At 31.7% G+C, this 21,417-nt stretch overlaps 1 protein-coding gene and 1 long non-coding RNA gene across 2 annotated transcripts; one reads left to right on the forward strand and one right to left on the reverse strand.

The window, feature by feature from the left end:
• On the reverse strand, positions 1-9,357 carry LOC120354901 (histidine decarboxylase-like; the record flags this gene model as incomplete). The annotated part of the gene is given in 3 exon segments (XM_039442980.1): positions 1-107; positions 2,976-3,134; positions 9,178-9,357. Coding segments are annotated over 3 exon segments (369 nt in total), but the record flags the coding sequence as incomplete, so codon positions are not given.
• Positions 9,358-12,351: 2,994 nt separating this feature from the next.
• On the forward strand, positions 12,352-20,199 carry LOC120354902. Its single transcript, XR_005573287.1, has 4 exons — positions 12,352-12,470; positions 13,782-13,908; positions 14,842-14,961; positions 20,061-20,199. It is a non-coding gene; the product is annotated as an uncharacterized LOC120354902 (long non-coding RNA).
• Positions 20,200-21,417: the final 1,218 nt, after the last annotated feature.

Genomic DNA, 21,417 nt, shown 5'->3' on the forward strand with positions numbered 1-21,417 from the left:
TCCATTATCAAAGACAGCAACAAAACTGCCATTAACAATTTTTGGAGACATAGGAGAGTTGGCTAGTAGCAGACTGGACCCGAAATTCGCGTTACGTTCTCTCGTTTCTGTTAAAAACATAAAAATTCAATCCCATATAAAAATATCACATTAATCCACAATCAATCATGAATGAAACAGACATTTATTGAAACTATCCATGAATGAAATATCTGGAAATAAGTAGAGAATTCCTGAGAAAGAAATAGACTAAAAATACTTTCAATAAATAGACCTTCTGTGACGTAAAAATGAGGAACGATGTGAAAAGGTTTGACTCTATTTTAACAAATCCATTTGATGAATGTTGAAATCAACACGAATTAATCTGTATCTCATATATCATAATATATGTGGAAGAAAATTTTTATCCAAATAGAAATAACTATCAAAGTAAAGAATAATATTTTATTTCTAATGAATGATAGAACAAAAGCTTATGAATAATGTTGTAAGTAGTGAATGATAAGTGATTAGCTAATAAATAATAAATGTCAATTGGTTATGAAGAACGTTGGCCATGAAATAGCTGTAGATCAAAAAAATAAAATTTTAATTTGATTTTACAAATTAATTCAATTTTATACGGTAATGATTAGGCTAATAGATGGATAATTTGATAAAATTATAATAATAGCTTTATCACGTGAATAATAAAAATTAAGGAATTAATAAACAATTTTTCCAGCATTAAATTCCCGAAAATCACTCATTATTTTTTATTATTTATTGATTCATACAATAAGTAGATGATCAAAATGATAGGGAGAGAAAAAATAAGGTGACCTTGTGCTATTTCTCTCCCAAATTTAGATAAGGTTACACATAGTCCGAAATAAGGTAATAATTGTAGTTGTTCGCTTCACAAAATTTTCAGTCCTTAATTATTTTCACAAAGTAGATTTTTGAATTTAGATGCTTCAAAACCAAACATAGAAAATATATGAGAATATAGTCAGTTACAACTAGAACGCAGTGTTATTAAATTTTCAATCAATCATGATATTTGTAAATTCTGGCTATTGAAAAAAAATTATATAACAATTATTATTACTCACCACTAATTGGAGTTACTTAATTGTCATTTCAGTATGAAACAATACATCCTAGGACACTTTCTCATGGTATATTAGATCCAAAAATAATAGAAATTCATCGGAAAAAGAATTTCTTTATTAGTGTTCAGTACTCTGAATACATTCAGTTACAACTAAAACTTATTTATCCAATTTTTAATCAATCATAATTATTTGAAAATTCGGGCTATTGAAAAAAAATTCAATATAACAAGCATAGAATTATTAGCAAATAATATAACATATGAATTTTCCAAGTTATCATCTAAAAGCATCGACTCATGAATTATGGACGTTAATAATAAAAATATTTTATTATATTCCTATGTATGGTGATATTAAAAATTGAACATTATTTATATTATTTTGCATGCATTTAATTGAAAATTGAAGAATAGTAGAGGAGTAATTAAGTAATTCCAAAATTATGAAGACAAAAATGACTTTGTGATACTTGAAATTATTTGTATAATAATCATGAAATCATTCATAAATTTGAATATTCTGAAGATATCAATGAATCTATCAGAAAACGGAATCATCACTTCCAAATATTATTCTACTCTGAACTTGAATTCTTTTCCCAGTGGATTAGTAAGAACTTTTAGCTGACACTTCCAAGATGATAATGTTGCGAACGTCTTTGAATTAGCTTCAAAACTGCAAAATGTTTAGTTGTTGATCTGAAAGATGAAGGGCGTAAAAGCTTAATATTGTATAGTTATAATAAGTATATTGTTAAATTTATTCTTTTAAAATATTAAAGAAACAACGGTGTATTAATATGAGAACAAACACAAGAAATAAATAATGAAGGAAACATGTTGTCATCAAAAATGAAATATAACTTAATAAAAATAGTGCATTTATGAAGATTTCTGAATCGTTTACTGCAGAAAGAAACACATCGACTTTCAATTTCTCCCTACCACTGTTTGAATCTGAAAGGAAAACTACTTGTGATGTCTTCTTTTTCTGCAGTTAATTTATTGAAGCTGTTTTGCAGCTACTACCGTATTCAAAGCATAAAATCCATTGCATTTGTTTGCTTTCTGCAGTAAACGGTCCAATAATGATTTAAAAACGATTCAAAACCCTAAATATATGGTTGATTGATTAGTAATAATAGATTAAAATGATGATTGATTGTTATATTATTTATAGAACTACTTGGGATTTGTTTTTACTTTTGATTTATTTCTGCAGTTAGCAGTTTATGACATATACAATCTCTGGCCTACTCTCTTTATAACTTTATTTTAAAGGAAGTAGGGTATATTGAAGGTGATCATATAATAAAAACAACCCATTAAAATGTTGTCATGATTGCTTTACTGTTTATATTCATGAAACTAGAAAATGAGTGAACATAGAAGAAAAATCAACTAATAAAATAATTATATTATTTTTCAATAAAACCGTGTACTAGAACAAAAATCATAAATATGAATGTTCAACTTTAACAATTACCTCTTTTTCCTGAAACTTATAAGTAATAACAGTTTTGATTTTGGTCGTGTTACAATAATAATTGTGGATTACAGAATTATTTTTTAAAATATAAACAATGATATGATTATATTGAGCTTAATATAGCTCAATTCATTTTTGTGTATTACTAAACTTCTTTTGAAAGGAAACAATTTATGAATTTGAAAAATGAAAATGAGAAATCCCATGCATTGGGAAAACATTGGTCGGTTTAAAAATATATATATAATTATGATGATATGAGATGAAAAAGAAAATTAGTAGGCTTGAAGTCCCCTATCATAAAGTCCAAGAATTATTTCTATTCAACCATTTCTACTTGAAGAAACTTTGAGAAAAAGTTTACAAAATTATTCATGAGAGACTCACCAGCCAAACGAACTTTCACCCTGGAAGGCGACCTTGTCAATTCTTGATTGACTTCTTTCAAAATTTCTCCGGCAGTTGAACGAATTTCATTCCAGTCTCGAACAATGTCCTCCTCAGTGGTCCTCTGGGATGTCACCGTGAAACGGATCACGTATTGATCTTGACAACAAAAATGCAAAATACAAAAAAATATTATCTCAGGAATATTCTAGACTATTATTCTAGATTATTATTCTAGACTATTCAGGAATATTCTATTTATAATCAATTTGAAAATAGTTATCTGCTATCATCATTAATTCAAGTGCAATAACTTCGTCTGAATAATTTTTTGGTGGAGAAAACATACGAAAACGAAACAAAGATCTCGTTAATCGATCATATTATAAGAGGGAAGGTATTTGGTTTGGTGGTCGCGCTGATATTGATGAGATGAATGAATAGAGCTCCATGCACCTGCCACTCGATCCCTTTGTGAGGCCACTTTAAGAGTCAAACTCCTTAAGAGACCAGAGACCAATTAACGTTGAGAATGGGTTTGAGAATGCGGATGAGTTTGAGAATCACTTCCCGGTGGTTCGGAACCCACCTAAAGTTGTAGATCCACTCATCTCTTATCATCATCATCATCATCATCATCCGTCTCATCACCCACACGCACAACTTAGAGGTGTCATGTGGGCGGGCATCATCCTCAGCAAGAATAAGTTATCATGAAGTTCAATTCTCATAAAAGACTGTTATCATTCCATATTATCACCTGTCAATTAACAAAATTCAGTTTGTGATTGAATTTGAAATTGGAGGAAAATTACTCTAGTTCCATGTTGAACACAATACATTTTTCCTCAACCTATTGATATTTATAACACTATGTTATCAAACTTTTCCTTGAAATTTCGCTCCATCCTACTTCCATGCTACATATCTCGGTTCTCTATAATGGCAGATGCTGAGATGCGTCAATATTCATAATAAGAGTCCAGTCATACATTTCCGTACTAATACTGAATATCTCCCTTTTGGAATACTCTTTTTGGAGGTATGGTATTCAAATGGGCAGTCGGATTAGCAAATTCTGTCAGACAGAGACAATTCTCCTAATGAATTCTCTAATATTCAGTAAAATGATGGATGACTTGAACTAATTAGAATATTTATCCATTTAGAATATTTTGTTATCATTTATGAAGTATGAGCTCCTCTGCTTTGATACGGAAAATTTCAAATCTTACAAAAAAAATTATTTGGTTGTTTAGGCCCAGTTGCACATAAGTAGGTTCAATTTTTTTTCAATGATTAAATACACGACAATCAATCAGAGAAGGCTATTTAGAAAAAAGGCTTCTCTGATTGGCTCTCGTGGCATTAATCACGGTTGAATTTTAACCGGCTTTTGTGCAACCGAGAATTAGGGTAATAAGCACCAGCTCGATTGAAACTGCGTCCAGCCCATCCATCAATAGTTTAAACTCGAGTTTGAACCGTATTCCGTATGCTCATTCCATCTGAAACCCCTAAACGCCGTTTAAACTGAGTAAAATTGGTAGAAAGTAATTTTTGAAAGAAGAGTGAATTTTGTATTACAGCCTGATGGACGATGCTGGTGATATATTGTACCCTAATTAGTGATTCATCTTTTTAATCGGAATCCATCGTGGTAGTGGAGTAAATAACGTTTCTCCGGTGTGCATATAATGCTTACAAAAAACGGTTACATGAAACTGATGGTACCATTGAAATAAGTAAACTCTTCATTTGTAGAGCTTTAATCAAATAAAATTGAACATGACTTTCTACTAGTAACGGATCAACAACATTTTATATTTATGAATGAATCAATGACAACGAAAACATATGGTTTATCATATCATTCTACCCGGCTAGATTTTCGTGTTATCTTAGGGGCAAGATGACGGAGCGACACAGTAGACTCTTGTCCATCAGGGCGACGAATGTGAGCATACTCTGGGTTTGCCTCAATCAATTCAACTTCTTCTACTGATGAATCTTGCTTTGAATTTCGGTTCATTTTCTTCAGCCAAACTGGTCCTGGGCTCATTAGCCAAGATGGTAGTGACTGTCCATTTGTTGAGGATCTCATGTGTAGGAACATTCGTTCATGAGGGGTGCAATTTGTTGTAGTACACAAAAGAGATCGAATAGAGTGAAGTGCATCAGGCAACACTTCCTCCCATCGATTTGAATCAAGTCCTCGTGATCTTAGAGCTAGTGTTATTGCTTTCCATATAATTCCATTATATCGCTCTACTTGACCATTCCCTCTCGGATTGTAAGGCGTTGATCTACTAGTTGCTATCCCTTTTGAGCCAAGAAAGCTCTTCAACTCAGTTGACATGAAGGATGTTCCTCTGTCTGTGTGAATATAGCTTGGAAGGCCAAACATTGATATTAATGAGACCAGGCAATTTATGACTGTTCTCGCAGTCATGTCTGGACAAGGAAATACAAAAGGGAATCTTGAGTACTCATCAACCATCACCAGTAGGTATTTATTTCTTGTTTTTGATTGTACGGGTCCTTTGAAGTCCATATTAATTCGTTCAAAAGGTTTTGTTGCCTTTATGAGATTTCCTTTTGTCTTCATATACTGTGGTTTTATTTCAGAGCAAATTGCACAATTGGAGCAAATTTTCCTTACATCATCTACAGTATAGGGGAGATTTTTCATTCTGAGCCAGTGGTAGAAACGAGTTACACCAGGGTGACAAAGTTCATCATGGTATTTTGCCAAAGCTGAGTTCAATGTTGAACAACCAGCTGTAATACATATACGAGAGAGTGCATCAGCTGGTGCATTTTCTTTTCCAGGTCTGTAGACTATGTTGAATTTGTATTCAGATAATTCTAGGCGCCACCTTTGTATCTTTTCATTTTTTATTTTTCTATTGTGTTGAGTGCCAAACATGAATGTGACTGATTTTTGGTCAGTGATCAAAGTGAATTGTTTTCGTAGTAAATAGTGTCTCCATTTTCTTATAGACTCCACAATGGCATAGGCTTCTTTCTCAACAGCTGAATGCCTGGTTTCACTTTGGGACAAAGTTCGTGAGAAAAAGGCTACTGGTCGAGAATTTTGTGTTAATGTTGCACCAATTGCAAAATCTGATGCATCTGTCTCAATTATGAATGGTACATTTTCATCAACAAAGAGCAGTACCGCGGAAGCAATTTCATTTTTCAACAATTCCAAAGTTTCCATCTGATCTTGAGATAGAGGGAATTTCTGTATGTGGACAAGGGGGTGAAGCTTTTGAGAAAAGTTTTTAATCCATCGGGAGTAATGAGCCAGTAATCCCATGAGTCGTTTCATTTCTTTAGCATTTCTTGGGGGTGGAAAGTTCATGAGTGGTGCAAGGCGTTCTAGGTCAGGTTTAATTTCTCCATGTTTTATCTCATACCCAAGGAACTTTAATGATTTTTTTGAAAATTTACATTTTTCTTCATTTATAGTCAAGCCATACAATTCAATTACTTGTTGAAATTTCTTAAGATTTCTGTCATGTTCTTCTTGATCTGAACCGCAAATGACAACATCATCCAAATAGGCAAAGCAGTCGTTCAAATTCTCTCTTTCTATAAGTCCGTTATTGTACGTTGGAAGGCAGCTACTCCATTGGTTACTCCGAATGGTATTCGTTTGAACTGATAAAGTTTTCGGCCTACTTCAAAGGCAGTGTAATGTCGTTCATTCTCAAGAATCGGTATTTGATGGTAAGCTGACTTGAAATCTACAGTACTAAAAAAGTTGTACTTGGCAATTGTGTTTACAAGATCTTCGATCAATGGGAGAGGGTATGCGTCTAAATTTGTGAATTTATTAATAGTCTGTGAATAGTCTATGACCATTCGTTTCTTCTGTCCATTGGTTACAATGAAAGGCTGGGCACGCCAACTGGACTGGCTTTCCTCAATTATTCCTTCTGTAAGGAGGCGATTGACCTCATTCTTCATGAATTCATAGTCATCTTGTGGGTGTCTTCTGGATCGGGTAGTTATTGGGTGGCAATCGGGAGTCAAGTCATTGAAAAGGGAACATGGTTTTATCATGGCCTCCACCAAGAGGCAATCTTTCAAGGGTGGTGTGGTTGTAGAATTATTATCTATTACAAGAGGCTGTTTATTACCATTGAATGCTAAACTTATTGTAGAGTGATTCATCAAAAAATCGTGACCAAGTATCACATTGCAACAGCATTCTTTTAATACCAAGAGTTTAATATTGTTGTATTCATTTCCTTTGTACACAATATTGCTATAAACACATGCTTTTGTAGCGGTGTTATGTTGAACAGATGCAAATCTTATAAAACAAGAATCTGATGCAGTTTTAAATTTATTTGTTTTTGCAAATTTTTCATCAATAAAACTGGCAACACTTCCGGTATCAATAAGAGCTGGTGTATTTATTCCATTCACCGAAACAATAATTGTAGCTTTAGAAAGATTACTGGCTATACCAGCTGCAGTAATAGTTGACGTAGTTAGTTTTTCTTTGAGCGTTTTACTTTTACAAACATGGGAAAAGTGTCCAATTCGGGAACATTTATGACAAGTCTTTCCTATTGCAGGACATTCTTGAGAATTTGAGTGTTTTTTATATCCGCAACGTTGGCATTGAACGGATTTCTCTACAATTGCCTGTCGATTTTGGGTTACAGCATTAACATCTGAGAAAGATTCACTCAAGCTTATGTTTTTATTTTCTTCAACAGAGTTTGTATAAGTACTTTTAAAGGAGTCGGCATATGTTTTTGCGGATTCAAGAACACGCGTGCTTGGGAAACGGTTTCTTGTAGACTCAAATCTCCTTGTTGAAAAAGTTTCTCTTTAATTTCAATAGAACATAACCCTGAAACAAGAGCATCTCTAATATGCTCGTTTTTGTTTTCTTCGGCTGACACTCTAGTGAAGTTACATGATAAGCTTAATCTTTTTAGTTCAGAATAGTAGTGATCAATGGACTCACCTATTTGTTGTTTTGCATTAGCAAGGCAGTATCGTGCATAAATTTCGTTCTTCGGTTTAACGAACATATCTTCCAACATGGATATAGTTTCTTCATATGAAGTATAGCTTTCCACAATTTCGTATAAAGCAGGTGATAAGAAGTTTACCAATATTTTCATTTTGTCTTTGGTTGTCGTTCCTTCTAAGAAATTTTCGAACGTCTTTTTCCAATGTTTCCACTCTCTCTCTGCCGTAGGCGAATCTGGGTCGATAGATAATTCCTTTGGCTTGAGAAACTTGTCAATATGTGATTCCATCTTATCTTCTTCGTAGTTACGGTTTTCAATCGTTTTTGTCTTTTTCTTTGTCGGCATTTTTATTTGATTAAATTGAAATAAGTAAACTCTTCATTTGTAGAGCTTTAATCAAATAAAATTGAACATGACTTTCTACTAGTAACGGATCAACAACATTTTATATTTATGAATGAATCAATGACAACGAAAACATATGGTTTTTCATATCAACCATATAATAACTCGTTCCATATTACGCGTTTCTCTGGGTGCACCGCGCCCATGTAAACTGTCAGCATTCTGCATACATAACATCAATGCTTACCTTCCAACCAATGCTGACAGTTTAAAATTAATCTAACAACAGAACTTCTTGAAGATCTTATAGGGTTTCGTCATGGGAAACAACATCAATGAAATAAAACGGCATTAAAGGTTTAAACGGCATTCAAGTTTAAAGCGTTTACTCTATACGTGGTGAACTATTTTAGAGCATATGGGCCTAAGTATAAGATTAAGTAATAGTATTAGTAAGTAAGTAGTATTAAGTAATAAGATTGAAGGAGATAAGATTCAAGTAGTATTCCTACTCTGTGTTAGGAAGCTGTGAAGGATTATATGGGTGACATTCGTTCGGTGTTCTTATTGGTCGGGTGACCGCTCAAGAGTATCTTCGTTGATTATCAATTGAAGAACATCAAAATTAGGCCTATTCAAATTGAATTGGTACTTACTGATGGATATTTGAATTTATTTAAAACCATTGAATTATTTGTTCAAAAATTAGATTACAATTTTGTTGTTTACAAAAAATTTGTCAACAATTTTGGTATCAAACATTTTTGGTACCTAAACTAACAAATTTGTTAGTATACAACAAATTAGCTTATACTTTGTTTACAGATTCCAAAAACGGTAAATTCATGTGTTTTTACCTTTTAAAGAGGCCGGGACACAGTGAAGACGTCCTCTAGAGTTAATGCGTTTCAATAGGCGTTCAGTAAGTGTGTTATCACCTTTTAGACGTAACACCACCATTCCCAGATGTCTTGCAGCCGGAATTTCAAATCGACTATCTGTTCGGACCAATGTCTCAAATTTTTGGGCCAAGAGAACACTCTAAAAAAAGATAAAAAACAATCAATAAGATTTAATAATGAATATTTTCATTAGATAATTGATAAATCAATTGAGTTATTTGAAAAATGAATAATTAATATCATTTTTTTAATTGAATAATTAACTTGGGTAGTAATAATTAGTTAAAAATTAATAACCACTTTTAATAATCTTTTTTAATGATCAAACAAGTCTTGACTCTGCCTTGAATAACCCTTGTCAGTTAAAGCAATACCTACTATTACTTCAGGCCCCACAACTAATTAATGACGTCATAACATGTAGATTGATTCTTCCTAGATCGTAGTAGTTTCTACTAGCTTATCAATGTAACTTTTGTTACTGTATGAATTTTTATTGGATGGAATACTATCTAAATTTCAAATTAAAGACACTTGTATTTTAATAAATAGAAATTTTATTGAAATAAAAACACTATTCCACAAATGCAATAATTTATCCATATTTTCAGATTGATAGACATAGGCCTACTCAATTCAGTGATAGAGCTATTGATAAATTCATCTCAACCAAAAATACTTAATAATAGCCTGTATCAGAGTCGAAGGAGAGGTAAATCAAAGATAAACCAAATTTCCTAACTCTTTTTTAGGAAAGAGGCTCCCACAAACTTGATCACAATTGATCTGTAGTACAAAGAAACCCATCAGGAGATGTTTTTCAGTTAGGTAAAACCTTCAATATTTTGATGTTATGGGCAGTTCCAACACTTTGCATTTACTTTTTAATTTATTAATTCAAAAGTTCTTTCACACACTTTATTCACACTGTTCTTCCACACTCTAATTACACTGTTATTTCACATTTTATTTACACTGTTCTTCCACACTTTAATTAAATTTTCCACTCACACTTTATTTACACTGTTCTTCTACACTTCATGTAAACCGTTGTTTTGTAGAATTGAAGCTCTTTCTTCTTATCGCTCGTATCCATTTTCGTTTCAAAGTAATCTTTCGAAAAAGTAAAAAAACCGTTTTAAACTTTAAAACCGTACGGAAACTTTTGGAATCTTGTTATAATTCCCGCAACAATTAGGTACCGGTACACAGCAGTATCCCAATGATTTAAAACCCCAAATTCATTATTACTTTTCACAAACAAATATTAGAAGAATGATAAACAAACCATATTCATTGAAATGGAACACCGTTAAAATTGAATTTGTAATTCAAATTTTGTTGATTACCATATCAGATGTGATAACAAGCATCAGCGCCCTTATTCAATACCTACTATTACTTACTCGCTTGCTTACCGCCAGTAGATCATCGATGATCTACATGTGATGACGTCATAGTTTATTAGAGATCAGTTGTAGGGGCCTGAAGTAATAGTAGGTATTGGTTAAAGCCGATTTGAATCGATCTTGAATATAGCTTGCTACGCATTCCCTTGGATTTTGTTTCTATTGTGAGTGTCAAACAATCCTCGAGTAGCCTATTCTACATTGTCTTCTTTACATTGTCTATTTCTCATTGTCACTTCCAAAATCTCCTCTAATACAGGGGAGAAGAGATCAACCTGTAGTGTTCATCCCACACAGCACAAAAAGTTTAAAAAACGTTTAATAAATTAATAAATGTTTAAAATGTATAAATCCGATAAACGTTATGAAAACAACGTTCAATAAACGTTAGGGAATTTTACTAAAATGAACGTTTACTCTATAAACGTTCAATAAACGTCTAGAATGTATATTGCTGATAAACGTTATGAAAACAACGTTTGATAAACTTAGAAATGTTTACTAAAATAAACGTTAGAAAGGTTGGTACAGTATGGAATTTCTACAGTACCTACCCAGTCAACACACTAAGTGAAAATGTTATAAGTGAAAATCAAACATTTTTTTCAGAAGGTGTCTCCTCCCCCCTCACCTGTGTATCTTAATCCCTAAAAATGTCTCAATTTAGGCTTTCTGACCAATATTCCTAAGTGGAATTGAATTCCAATCCCTTTCTATCTTCTTCAAAAATCCTCCAAAAAAGTCTCCAACTCACCGTTATCGAGATAAAGAAAATGTTTTACACAAATTAAGACTGAAATTTTTTGAGTTTTCCAAAAAGTCTCATTTTAAGCTTTTTGTTAATAAATTCGGGTGCAGAATTGCAATTCAAATACTTTTTGTCTTCTGCGAAAATCGTCTAAAATGCACTGTTAACGATATAATTGACCTTTTGCGCTAAATCCAGAGGGACTTAATAAATTTGCCAGATGTTCAAGTTTCCCAAAAAAGTCGAAAAATTGTATTTCTAATCAATAGTTCGGATGCAGAATTGAATTTCAAACACTTTTTGTCTCTTGCGAAAATCGTCTACAACGTACTGTTGATGATATAATAGACCTTTTGCGCTAATTTTAATCCAAATAGGGACTTGGAAAAAATTTGATCGATTTCTAAGTTTCCCAAAAATGTTCAAAAAAGCAGTCTTTTATCACTTATTCGGCTACAGAAGTAGATTTCCAGCACTTCTTCTCAATGCAAAAATCCCGTCAGACGGGCCGTTGACGGGCTACTAACGTTTAAAATTTTAAATAATTGGTAATTGATGATGGAAAATTTTGAAAAAAATAATTAACGATTCTGTTCATGTTATAAACATTGTCCTAGAATTTCAAATGTTTCCAACCAAAATTGAGAAAGTTATATCATTTTTTCAAATTAGATTCCAGTTTGTGCTAAAAATCATGTCACACACCAAGCCTATGAAATAATTTTCAAGTTTCAAATTCAAATAATAATAAACTAGGTACTATTTTATTGATTCCAACATTATTTCAGTGAAAGCACAAATGTCCACCATAAAGAAATCATTAATCCATCCCAGAAATATGGACTGTTATCTGTTTTAATGTTAACAATAAAGATTGTCTATATCAATAACTTTGAAACTCCCGGGGTGATTTGTGCTTGTGCACTACTGCGCTTGAGCGACAGCCATTAAAGATGTCCTCGGCCTGTCTTCTTAGTTTTCAGTAGTTGAAGGTGAAGTATTGCAGTATTGGTTCGTTGTTTGTTTATCCTTTATTTTATCGCGTCATCAAGTTGATGATGATTTTTGATTGCTGAAGGTCTTAAATTAAGGTAAGATCATTCATTTATGTCTAGGATATTTATTGATAAATTTAATAGCATGAAGTTACCTACTAAACAAAGCTGTTTAGCCTAATAATGGCAAAGCGTTCCCCAGACAAATTTGTAAAGCACATGTTGTTTTTAAAAGCACTATGGTAAATAATTATTATGTTAGGCCCTATTAATAACCCTGATACAACATTAATTGCAATTTTTAGTGTGTATAAGTTAATTTTTTCCATTTTTAAACCCAAACAGTTGATTTAACCAACTGTTAACATTGTTGGTACCTTAAACTTGTAAAACAACTATCAAGTGTGGTTTCGATTTTATGATTTAGGTAATAATTTTTAAACTAGTGATTATATGATTCAGTAATATCATAATAGATTGATTTAATTATTATGAATGTTTAAGATATAAGAAGCTATTGTAAAATGTTACAATAATAAAGCTAATAAGAGAATAGGCCTACCAACTAATAATATTGGTTATTTATAGGCATATTAGGGACTATGGTTACATTTGACCTAATTAACTTTTTGAATACAGTATTTTGATTAGATAAAACATTATTTATTTCAATATGACTAGCCTAGTATCAAATCAACCTCTTGAGAAATACTCTAAATAAACTGTAAATAGCAGCAATCATTCTTATTGATAGGCTACAATTTAATAATTAGTTCAGTACTATGTAAGGTCCTTAAATACTCCCTTGTATTGGTTTATTGTTTTAATACTATCAATTTATTAAAACCATACTAAATTATTACTTCAAAATTTCGGTGTAAATGCACGTCCAGTGCCAACATACCTGTCATCAAATTTTTGGTTGGGATTGATTATTAAGTATGCTATTTTGAGCACAAAATCACAAAAATTAAACGGCGGTCACTTTTGTTTTTGAAATAAACTAAGTTCAAAGTAGCACAATTTTACATGCATTTAACCTATGAGTAGCAGCCATTTTGATTATTGAAATCATCAAATTATGATATTCCTAATCTGAGTTTTCCTAACCCAAAGCTTTTTCTAACCTAAGCTTTATTAACCTAAAGCTTTTCCTAACCTTAGCTACTTATGGTTGCTACTTATAGCATGGGTTAAATGCATGTAAAGTTGTGCTACTTTGAACTTAGTTTATTTTGAAAACAATAGTGACCTCCGTTTAATTTTTTGATTTTGTGCTCAAAATATTATACTAAATCGATCCCAACCAAAAATTTGATTACAAGTATGTTGGCACTGGACGTGCACTTTAGCCAAAATTTCTTTCAATTAGATAATTGCTTTCATACATGTTCCATTTGATTTCAGACGAAGGTGGGAATAGAACTGCAGATACATATTATACTAAAATCCACCATGACAGATGAATATGATGCCAAGGATTAGATTTGAAAAAAGTTCTTCTCCTCTCTACATTTGATGAAAGCCATTTTCAGTAAGTTGCACTCGTTCAATGATCAAATTTTTCAACATAGCCTACATAAACAAACTTACTTGTAACCTTAACAAACAAACTTAGGCTACCTACAATAGTCTATATTCAAGAATTACTGGAGCAGTTTTAAGATTTTATGTCAAGCCCTATTAATAACCCTAATATAACAGTAATTGCAATTTTTAGTGTTTATAAATTGAATGTTTATCATTTTCAAACACTAAGGCCCGGTTGCACAAAAGCCGGTTAAATTTTAACCATGATTAATTCCGCGAGAGCCAATCAGAGAAGCCGTTTTATCAAAAACGCATTCTCTGATTGGTTCTCATGAAGTTAATCACGGTTAAAATTTAACCGGCTTTTGTGCAACCGGGTCTAACAGTTGATTAAACTGTTATCATTGTTGGTTAACTTCAAACTTGTAAAAAACTATTAAGTTAGTGGTTTTAATTTCATGATTCAATACATTTTAAGCTAGTGATTATATGATTCAGTAATATTATAATAGATTGATTTAATATCATGGATGGTTATGATATAAAAGAAGCTATTGTAAAATGTTACAATAATAGAACTATTCATAACACCATTATAGGCCTACCTACTAATTATTAGTTATATTTATTTGGGACTATAGTTACATTTTTGTTAGGGACATGAACTAAATTTTTTTTAATATTTTGATTAGATTAAACCATATTTATTCCAATATGACCAGTATAAAATAACCCCTTGAGAAATACTTTAAATAAATTGTAAATAAAAGCAATCATTCTCATTGATAGGCTACAATTTGATAATTAGTTCAGTACTATGTAAGGTCCTTTAAAACTCTCTTGTATTGGTTTATTGTTATATCATTTACTATCACTTATAAAATTCCTTTCAATTAGAAAATCGCTTTCATACATTTAATGTATCATTTGATTTCAGGCAAAGGTGGGAATAGAACTGCAGACGCATATACCAAAATCCACCATGACAGACGAATATGCTGCCAACTACAGTTTTAGATTTAAAACTCCTTTCTACATCTGATGGAAACCATTTTCAGTAAGTTGCACTATACTATTTCCTAATCACTAAAGCAGTTTTAAAATTTTAAAATGATAACTTTATAATTGAATAGGCTCAGATTTTTAATTTCATATGAAGCAAAAATTTATTGTAAAACAAGCTGCAAATTAGTATTGTAATTTCCAAAGAACCATATTGGAGACTTAAGTCACAATAAATCTCAATAATGTTGGATATGTTACAAGAAGTTTGACGAATGAGTGAACTGGCAGAAGTGTGAACCGCGGCTAGAGTCGGTTTAAGGTTGTGCAAAGGCTAAAAATAACATTTATACTGGTGATATTTTTCAAAGTTTTTCGGTTTGTATATCATCAACCTATCAAAATGAAAAGGTATCCTCAGAAAAACATTTTTTCCGATCATTACTTTTTGAGATATGAGAGCCTAAAGTTTGAATTTTTCGGACAGAACATTTAAAATTCGGTTAAAGATAAATCCTTGAGATTTAGAGGATAGATTCTTCATAGTATTGTTGAACTATTAAAAAAATATTTTCTGAAAATATCCATTTTATCGAAAATACAAGGTTTTTGGGCCACTCTGTATCTATATAGAACAAGACAATTATTTATCATGCAAATATTGATTGGCTCTGAATTTATTTATCCTTTTGTGGATACAATCACAAATCATAAAAATATAATTTGGAAAGAATAGCAGGCTTTGCCCAAAACTATTTTATTCCCAAATTTTGATAATGAATAATATGTCCCAAAATGTTTTTATAATATTTTACTGCTGAAAGTTCAAGTTTAATTTTCATTGATGTTTAAAAAAATATAGGTATAAAAATCAGAAATAAAATATAAATTACTAGCAGGCCCTCTTTTTCATGTCTATATTGACTGGGCTAATATGGTTGCAACTTTGAGTGAGTTAGTGTGAACGCATTACTGGGATAAAACATACCTATAGTCTTTTTTCTTTAGGGCTACCCTGGAATAATACTTGAGAATAGAAATCAAAGAAAAATAAAAATAATATTATTCTAATATTTTTATTTCTAAAAAGAAATATGCCAATTTTAAAATGGGTACTTGAATTTCTGTTTTTATTTACATACCTACAGGTATGGTTTGAAAAACAAATACGGCTATCTACTACAGTGCAGTGTAAATATTGCCTAAAACGCTAACCTTGCTAACATATAAAAATTAACATACAATAAAAATAAGTAACATCCATATTTACATAACCAAAAATGTCATATATTCGACTAAAAAGGAATAGCACATTTGCTCCTGGGTGGCACATATATGTGCGACATGACTAATCAACTCCTCCCAATAAAAAATTAGGTTTACTTCATATATACCAGTCAATTAATACAGAATACTCCACACATTCCAAATCATATCACCTGTTGAAATGAATATTTCCTTAACAGTAATTTGAATTACTCTGGAATATCGTTAAATTCCTCAAGTTTCTCAAATTTCAGGGTTTTTTCACTCGTGACACATATATGTGCCACTCGGTCTTTATATAGAATGGGAGTGTAAACCAAGGATAGTGTATAGCAGGTTGCCTCAATCGCGTTTACATACGCGGATGAGATGGCATGAGCCTACGTGGCAAACGCCGGCTTCCCATAAGAATTACATACAAAACACCGCGTCAAATATCACTTCCTCACATAAAAACCGCTGTATTGATAAAAAATATGAATATGCTATTCAATTCGGAAAGAAACAAGCTCCACATCAATGTGTATTTTGAAAACATTAATTCATTTCGAAAAGTGTAGAAAGTCCTTGAATCTATCACTATATTCAATCGGTAAAACCTATTCATATTTGTGAAAAAGCTGGTAACTTATTTGTTTTGGACTTATTTTAAACAATAATATGACAAAATGAAGCGAACTCATTTAATTTTATGCTGGTCGTCCAATAATATTTAAAAATGATTGTTCCTTATTTGACAATTGTTTGTGAAAATTGATAGTTGTATCGTCGCCTGGAATGCTAGTTGCAAGCATTTGTATTAATGATATTTGTTTAAGACTTTATTAATTGACATATACCTAGAACCAATTTAGCGAAATCATGGAACTGATGGTTACAAGTTATTTTTAGAACGTTGAACTGTCTGGTTACTAATAATTATTTCAGTTGTCTACTGGAAAGCGTAGTGCCAACACGTTGTTCTTGTATTGTGTTTTTGTTTCTGCTCAGTGCAGTATTATTATTATTAGTATATTTTATCGATTATTTTCATGGGACACAAATTTACAAAGGAAATACCATATATTATTCACGGTAGTATGATATTTTTTATTTCAATGTGTCCATGGGATACTTATGAATGCAAAAAACACTTGTGTAAAGCAAGAATAGATCTTAATTATAATTAAATAGTTCATCAAATTATGACTTCAAATAATATAACATTAATTATTCATGAAATTATTCAACTACTTTACAGTACAGTAGTGTAATGCGTTTTATTTTTTGATAAAATAACAGCATTAAAGTCATTAAAAGTCATGATTATCTATTTTTTTATCATAATTGGGATAAATAAGAATCTTTATAATGTTTAAATGATGTTCATATATTCTTAGGGCTTATCTAGACTGTTTATTTTTGTGATAAAGCTAGGCAACCGTTGATGGGTTCGCATTGCTATCTTTCAGGAGTTGTTGATAAAATAACGTTAATATCCTGAAATTCCTAAAGAAGCTGTTAGTTCTTTCCACAGACTTCATAAGGATAAAATTTCTAAATGAGAATGGAATCTGTTTAAGAGAAAGAACTAAAACGATGCAGAAAAAACTAATAGAAAGTACAAAAACGTATTTGAAATGGTATTATCAAATCAAATTGTGTGTTCAAACGATTTGTTTTAGACTCGCCGGTAACATTTATAGGATTTTTACTGAAAATTAGTTTGATATTGTTTCAAAGGGGATAAAATGCTGAACATTTTGATGTCAATCACTTCTATGTAAAGTTGATGGTTGATTTGCTATGAGGGCTCAAAGTTGGCATTTTTACATTTGAATGCATGTTAAGCCAGGGCGAGAGGTCGCAGCATGACGTCACACCATAGCAGGCTGCGTTCTCCACGCGTCTTATGTGATCAAGGCAACCTATTATTATACTATTCTTGCTGAGTGTAAACCACCTGAACCAACCCATTTTTTTTCAATTATAAGGAAATAGCAGTATCATCAAAGGCCAATGACATACATATACGTACACAAAATTCATCATTAGTAAATTATTATTATTGATCATGTTTTCAAAGTATAAAATAAAAATCCAAGAAAATATTTGACTTACAGATAGAAAATTGAATTGTCCAATATGTTGTGAAATGAAAATAGTTCATTCAATAAACTTATTTGTGAATAAAACAATCATGTCAAAAAGGCTTTCTTTTATGAAAGTATGGAATAATCATAAATTAGTAGTCCCAATACATGTGGAGAAATTGCAAATCAGTTACTTGAATCAAAGAAGAACTCATCGTTTCGTACACTTCACCGCTTGCTCCCAATACTCTTTTCAAATTTCTTCTACATGTTTGCCTTTTTGCAACCAATGTCCAATCACTGCTACCCAAAGACGGAACCTCCTTCAAACACAGTTTTTGGCGGCTGATTGAAGTTTTAGTTTTTGAAGAAATGAGGGTTTGTAACTCAAATATTTAAAATGTAAACACCCATTGTGTGGTACATAATTTTAAAGGCCTTTTTAAAACAAGAATGACGACATCAATAAAAATGTTCTATGATACTTTTATCAAAAATGGCGGCTGATTGAAGTTTTAGTTTTTATAGAAATGAAACATTGATAAAAGTAATAAAACTTAAAACAACACTTTTTTTGATGAATAACGAAACACATTGAAAAACTGATTATTTATTTAGTAATCTGTTTGGTACTTTTTACTTTCCTTGCCCTATTAGCCTACCATAGGTAAGGAAAGTATTGCTTTCTGAAAAAAATTAAGGTACCCCAATTTCTAAATTTCTATACGTTTGAAGGTTTGAAGGTCCCCTGAGTCCAAAAAACTGGTTTTTGGTATTGGTCTGTGTGTGTGTGTGTGTGTGTGTGTGGTGTGTGTGTGTGTGTGTGTGTGTATGTGCGTCTGTGTACACGATATCTCATCTCCCAATTAACGGAATGACTTGACATTTGGAACTTAAGGTCCTTTCACTATAAGGATCCGACACGAACAATTTCGATCAAATGCAATTCAAGATGGCGGCTAAAATGGTGAAAATGTTGTCAAAAACAAGGTTTTCCGTGATTTTCTCGGAAACCGCTCCAACGATTTTGATCAAATTCATACCTAAAATAGTCATTGATAAGCTCTATCAACTTTCACAAGTCCCATATCTGTAAAAATTTCAGGAGCTCCGCCCCATCAATGCAGATAGAATCCCAATTATCAGGCTTCAGATACAATTGAAACAAAAAAATCAAGTGGAGTAGATTGACCATGAAAATCTCTACAATTAATGTTCAGTAACATTTTCACCTAAAATTGAAAATAAGCTTTAAATTCGAGAAAATGTGATTATTCAATTGCAAATTATTGTTGATTCTATTAAATCATTCACTATGAAGAGATAGCAGACCTCATGTGTGTCTCCAGCGTTATTACCCTGTCACCAGCTGGCTCAAATCACTGAATAGTAGACTTGAGATGCGCGGGAACAATAGCGTCAGGTGATCAATTTTCATAACGGCAAGGAAAGTTGTGTGAGTGCGCCACACCAGATTTTTACATTTCATTTCAAAAGATGCTCCCGAAATGCTCGAGACCCTTTATTCTCTCGTTTGACAGTGTGCCAAACTGTCATAAATGTAAATGAGATGTCCTTATGAAGGTCTAAGTCAACCACTTATGAGGGGTTGAAATTCATTTATGTATGTCAAAAGGTAGAGTATTCGACCAATAACTTATCCTGAAAGTTACAATATGTATATCAGTCTCCAACTTATAAAAGTTTTTAAGCTACATAATCAGCATTCTGAGAATTGATTACCGAGAAATTTTATATTTTACTCATAATAACCTATTAAGTTATCCCACTAAACTGTACATTTCATATTTTACAGGACCAAGAGCAGAGAGACTACGCCTCATGAAGCTCAAATCGAGGACGATAGCAGTTCAAAGTAAAAATATATAATTAGTAATAAATTGAAAGTTCAATTTTTGTAATATTTAATAAAAATCATTGAATTTTATTGAAAATAATGCTTTCTTATTTACATTTTTGCTCATATAGATATACTCTGAAGTTAAGCTTTAAAGAAAATAAACTAATATAGATATTAATATATAATATTTAATATTTTAATAGATATTCAAAGTAATAATTGATGTGTTACTCAGATGTATATGAACTGTATTCCATTTGAGGTGTTGCAAGCATAGAGGGCTGTTGAACTAGAGCAGATTTGATTTAATTAATTCATCGAATGGCGAGTGACTCATGCACTGCTCCCTCTCAGGACAGTCTGCAAGCTGTTATTGGTTAGCAGAGGTCGATCTCGACTCAATCAATACAACTACAGAGACAGTTTATAGACTGCCCTGACAGGAGAGAATGAATAAGTAATTTGCCATTCACAGGAGAATTTTAAAGAATATTTCAATTTGAATAATATTAAAAATATAAAATGTATATTAATAATCTGATTCAGTGCAATCCAATATAAATGCTTAATCATAATTCAAATTTCATCCAGAATTTGAAATAAATCTGTAATTCTTATTATTCATGATTCAATTATTCTTCCAAACTAATGCTCCAATCTTACTATTGCCTTAATACTCTATTTCTATACTCAGTGGACATCCATAGATTCTATATGTAGATGAAATCTATATAATATATATTATATAGTCTATATATATATATATATATTATATAATCTATATATTATATAGATTTCATCTATATAATCTATATATTAATGAAATCTATAATATATATATATATATTATATAATCTATATATTATATATAGATTTCATCTATAATTATATAGAATGTATGGATGTCCACTGAGTATAGAAATAGAGTATTAAGGCAATAGTAAGATTGGAGCATTAGTTTGGAAGAATAATTGAATCATGAATAATAAGAATTACAGATTTATTTCAAATTCTGGATGAGATTTGAATTATGATTAAGCATTAATATTGGATTGCACTGGCCTTGAATCAGGATTGATTTACTCTAAACATCCAGCTTGAATCCGACTCTAATTGATCTAGAATCACAATAGAATCGAGCTTGAATTTCGTGAAAGGTGTGCCAGGTGGCCTTGAATGGACGGATTGCATCCAGCATGCGTTTCAAGCCTGAGTCAAGACTGCATCTCATTCCTGATTCGACCGTGCATCTCGGGCCTGAATCGAGCACGCAACGCGATCTTGATTTTAGCTCGCAGCACCAGCCTGATTA

Source organism: Nilaparvata lugens, chromosome X (assembly GCF_014356525.2).
Source record: "Nilaparvata lugens isolate BPH chromosome X, ASM1435652v1, whole genome shotgun sequence".
NCBI classification, from domain to species: Eukaryota; Metazoa; Arthropoda; class Insecta; order Hemiptera; family Delphacidae; genus Nilaparvata; species Nilaparvata lugens.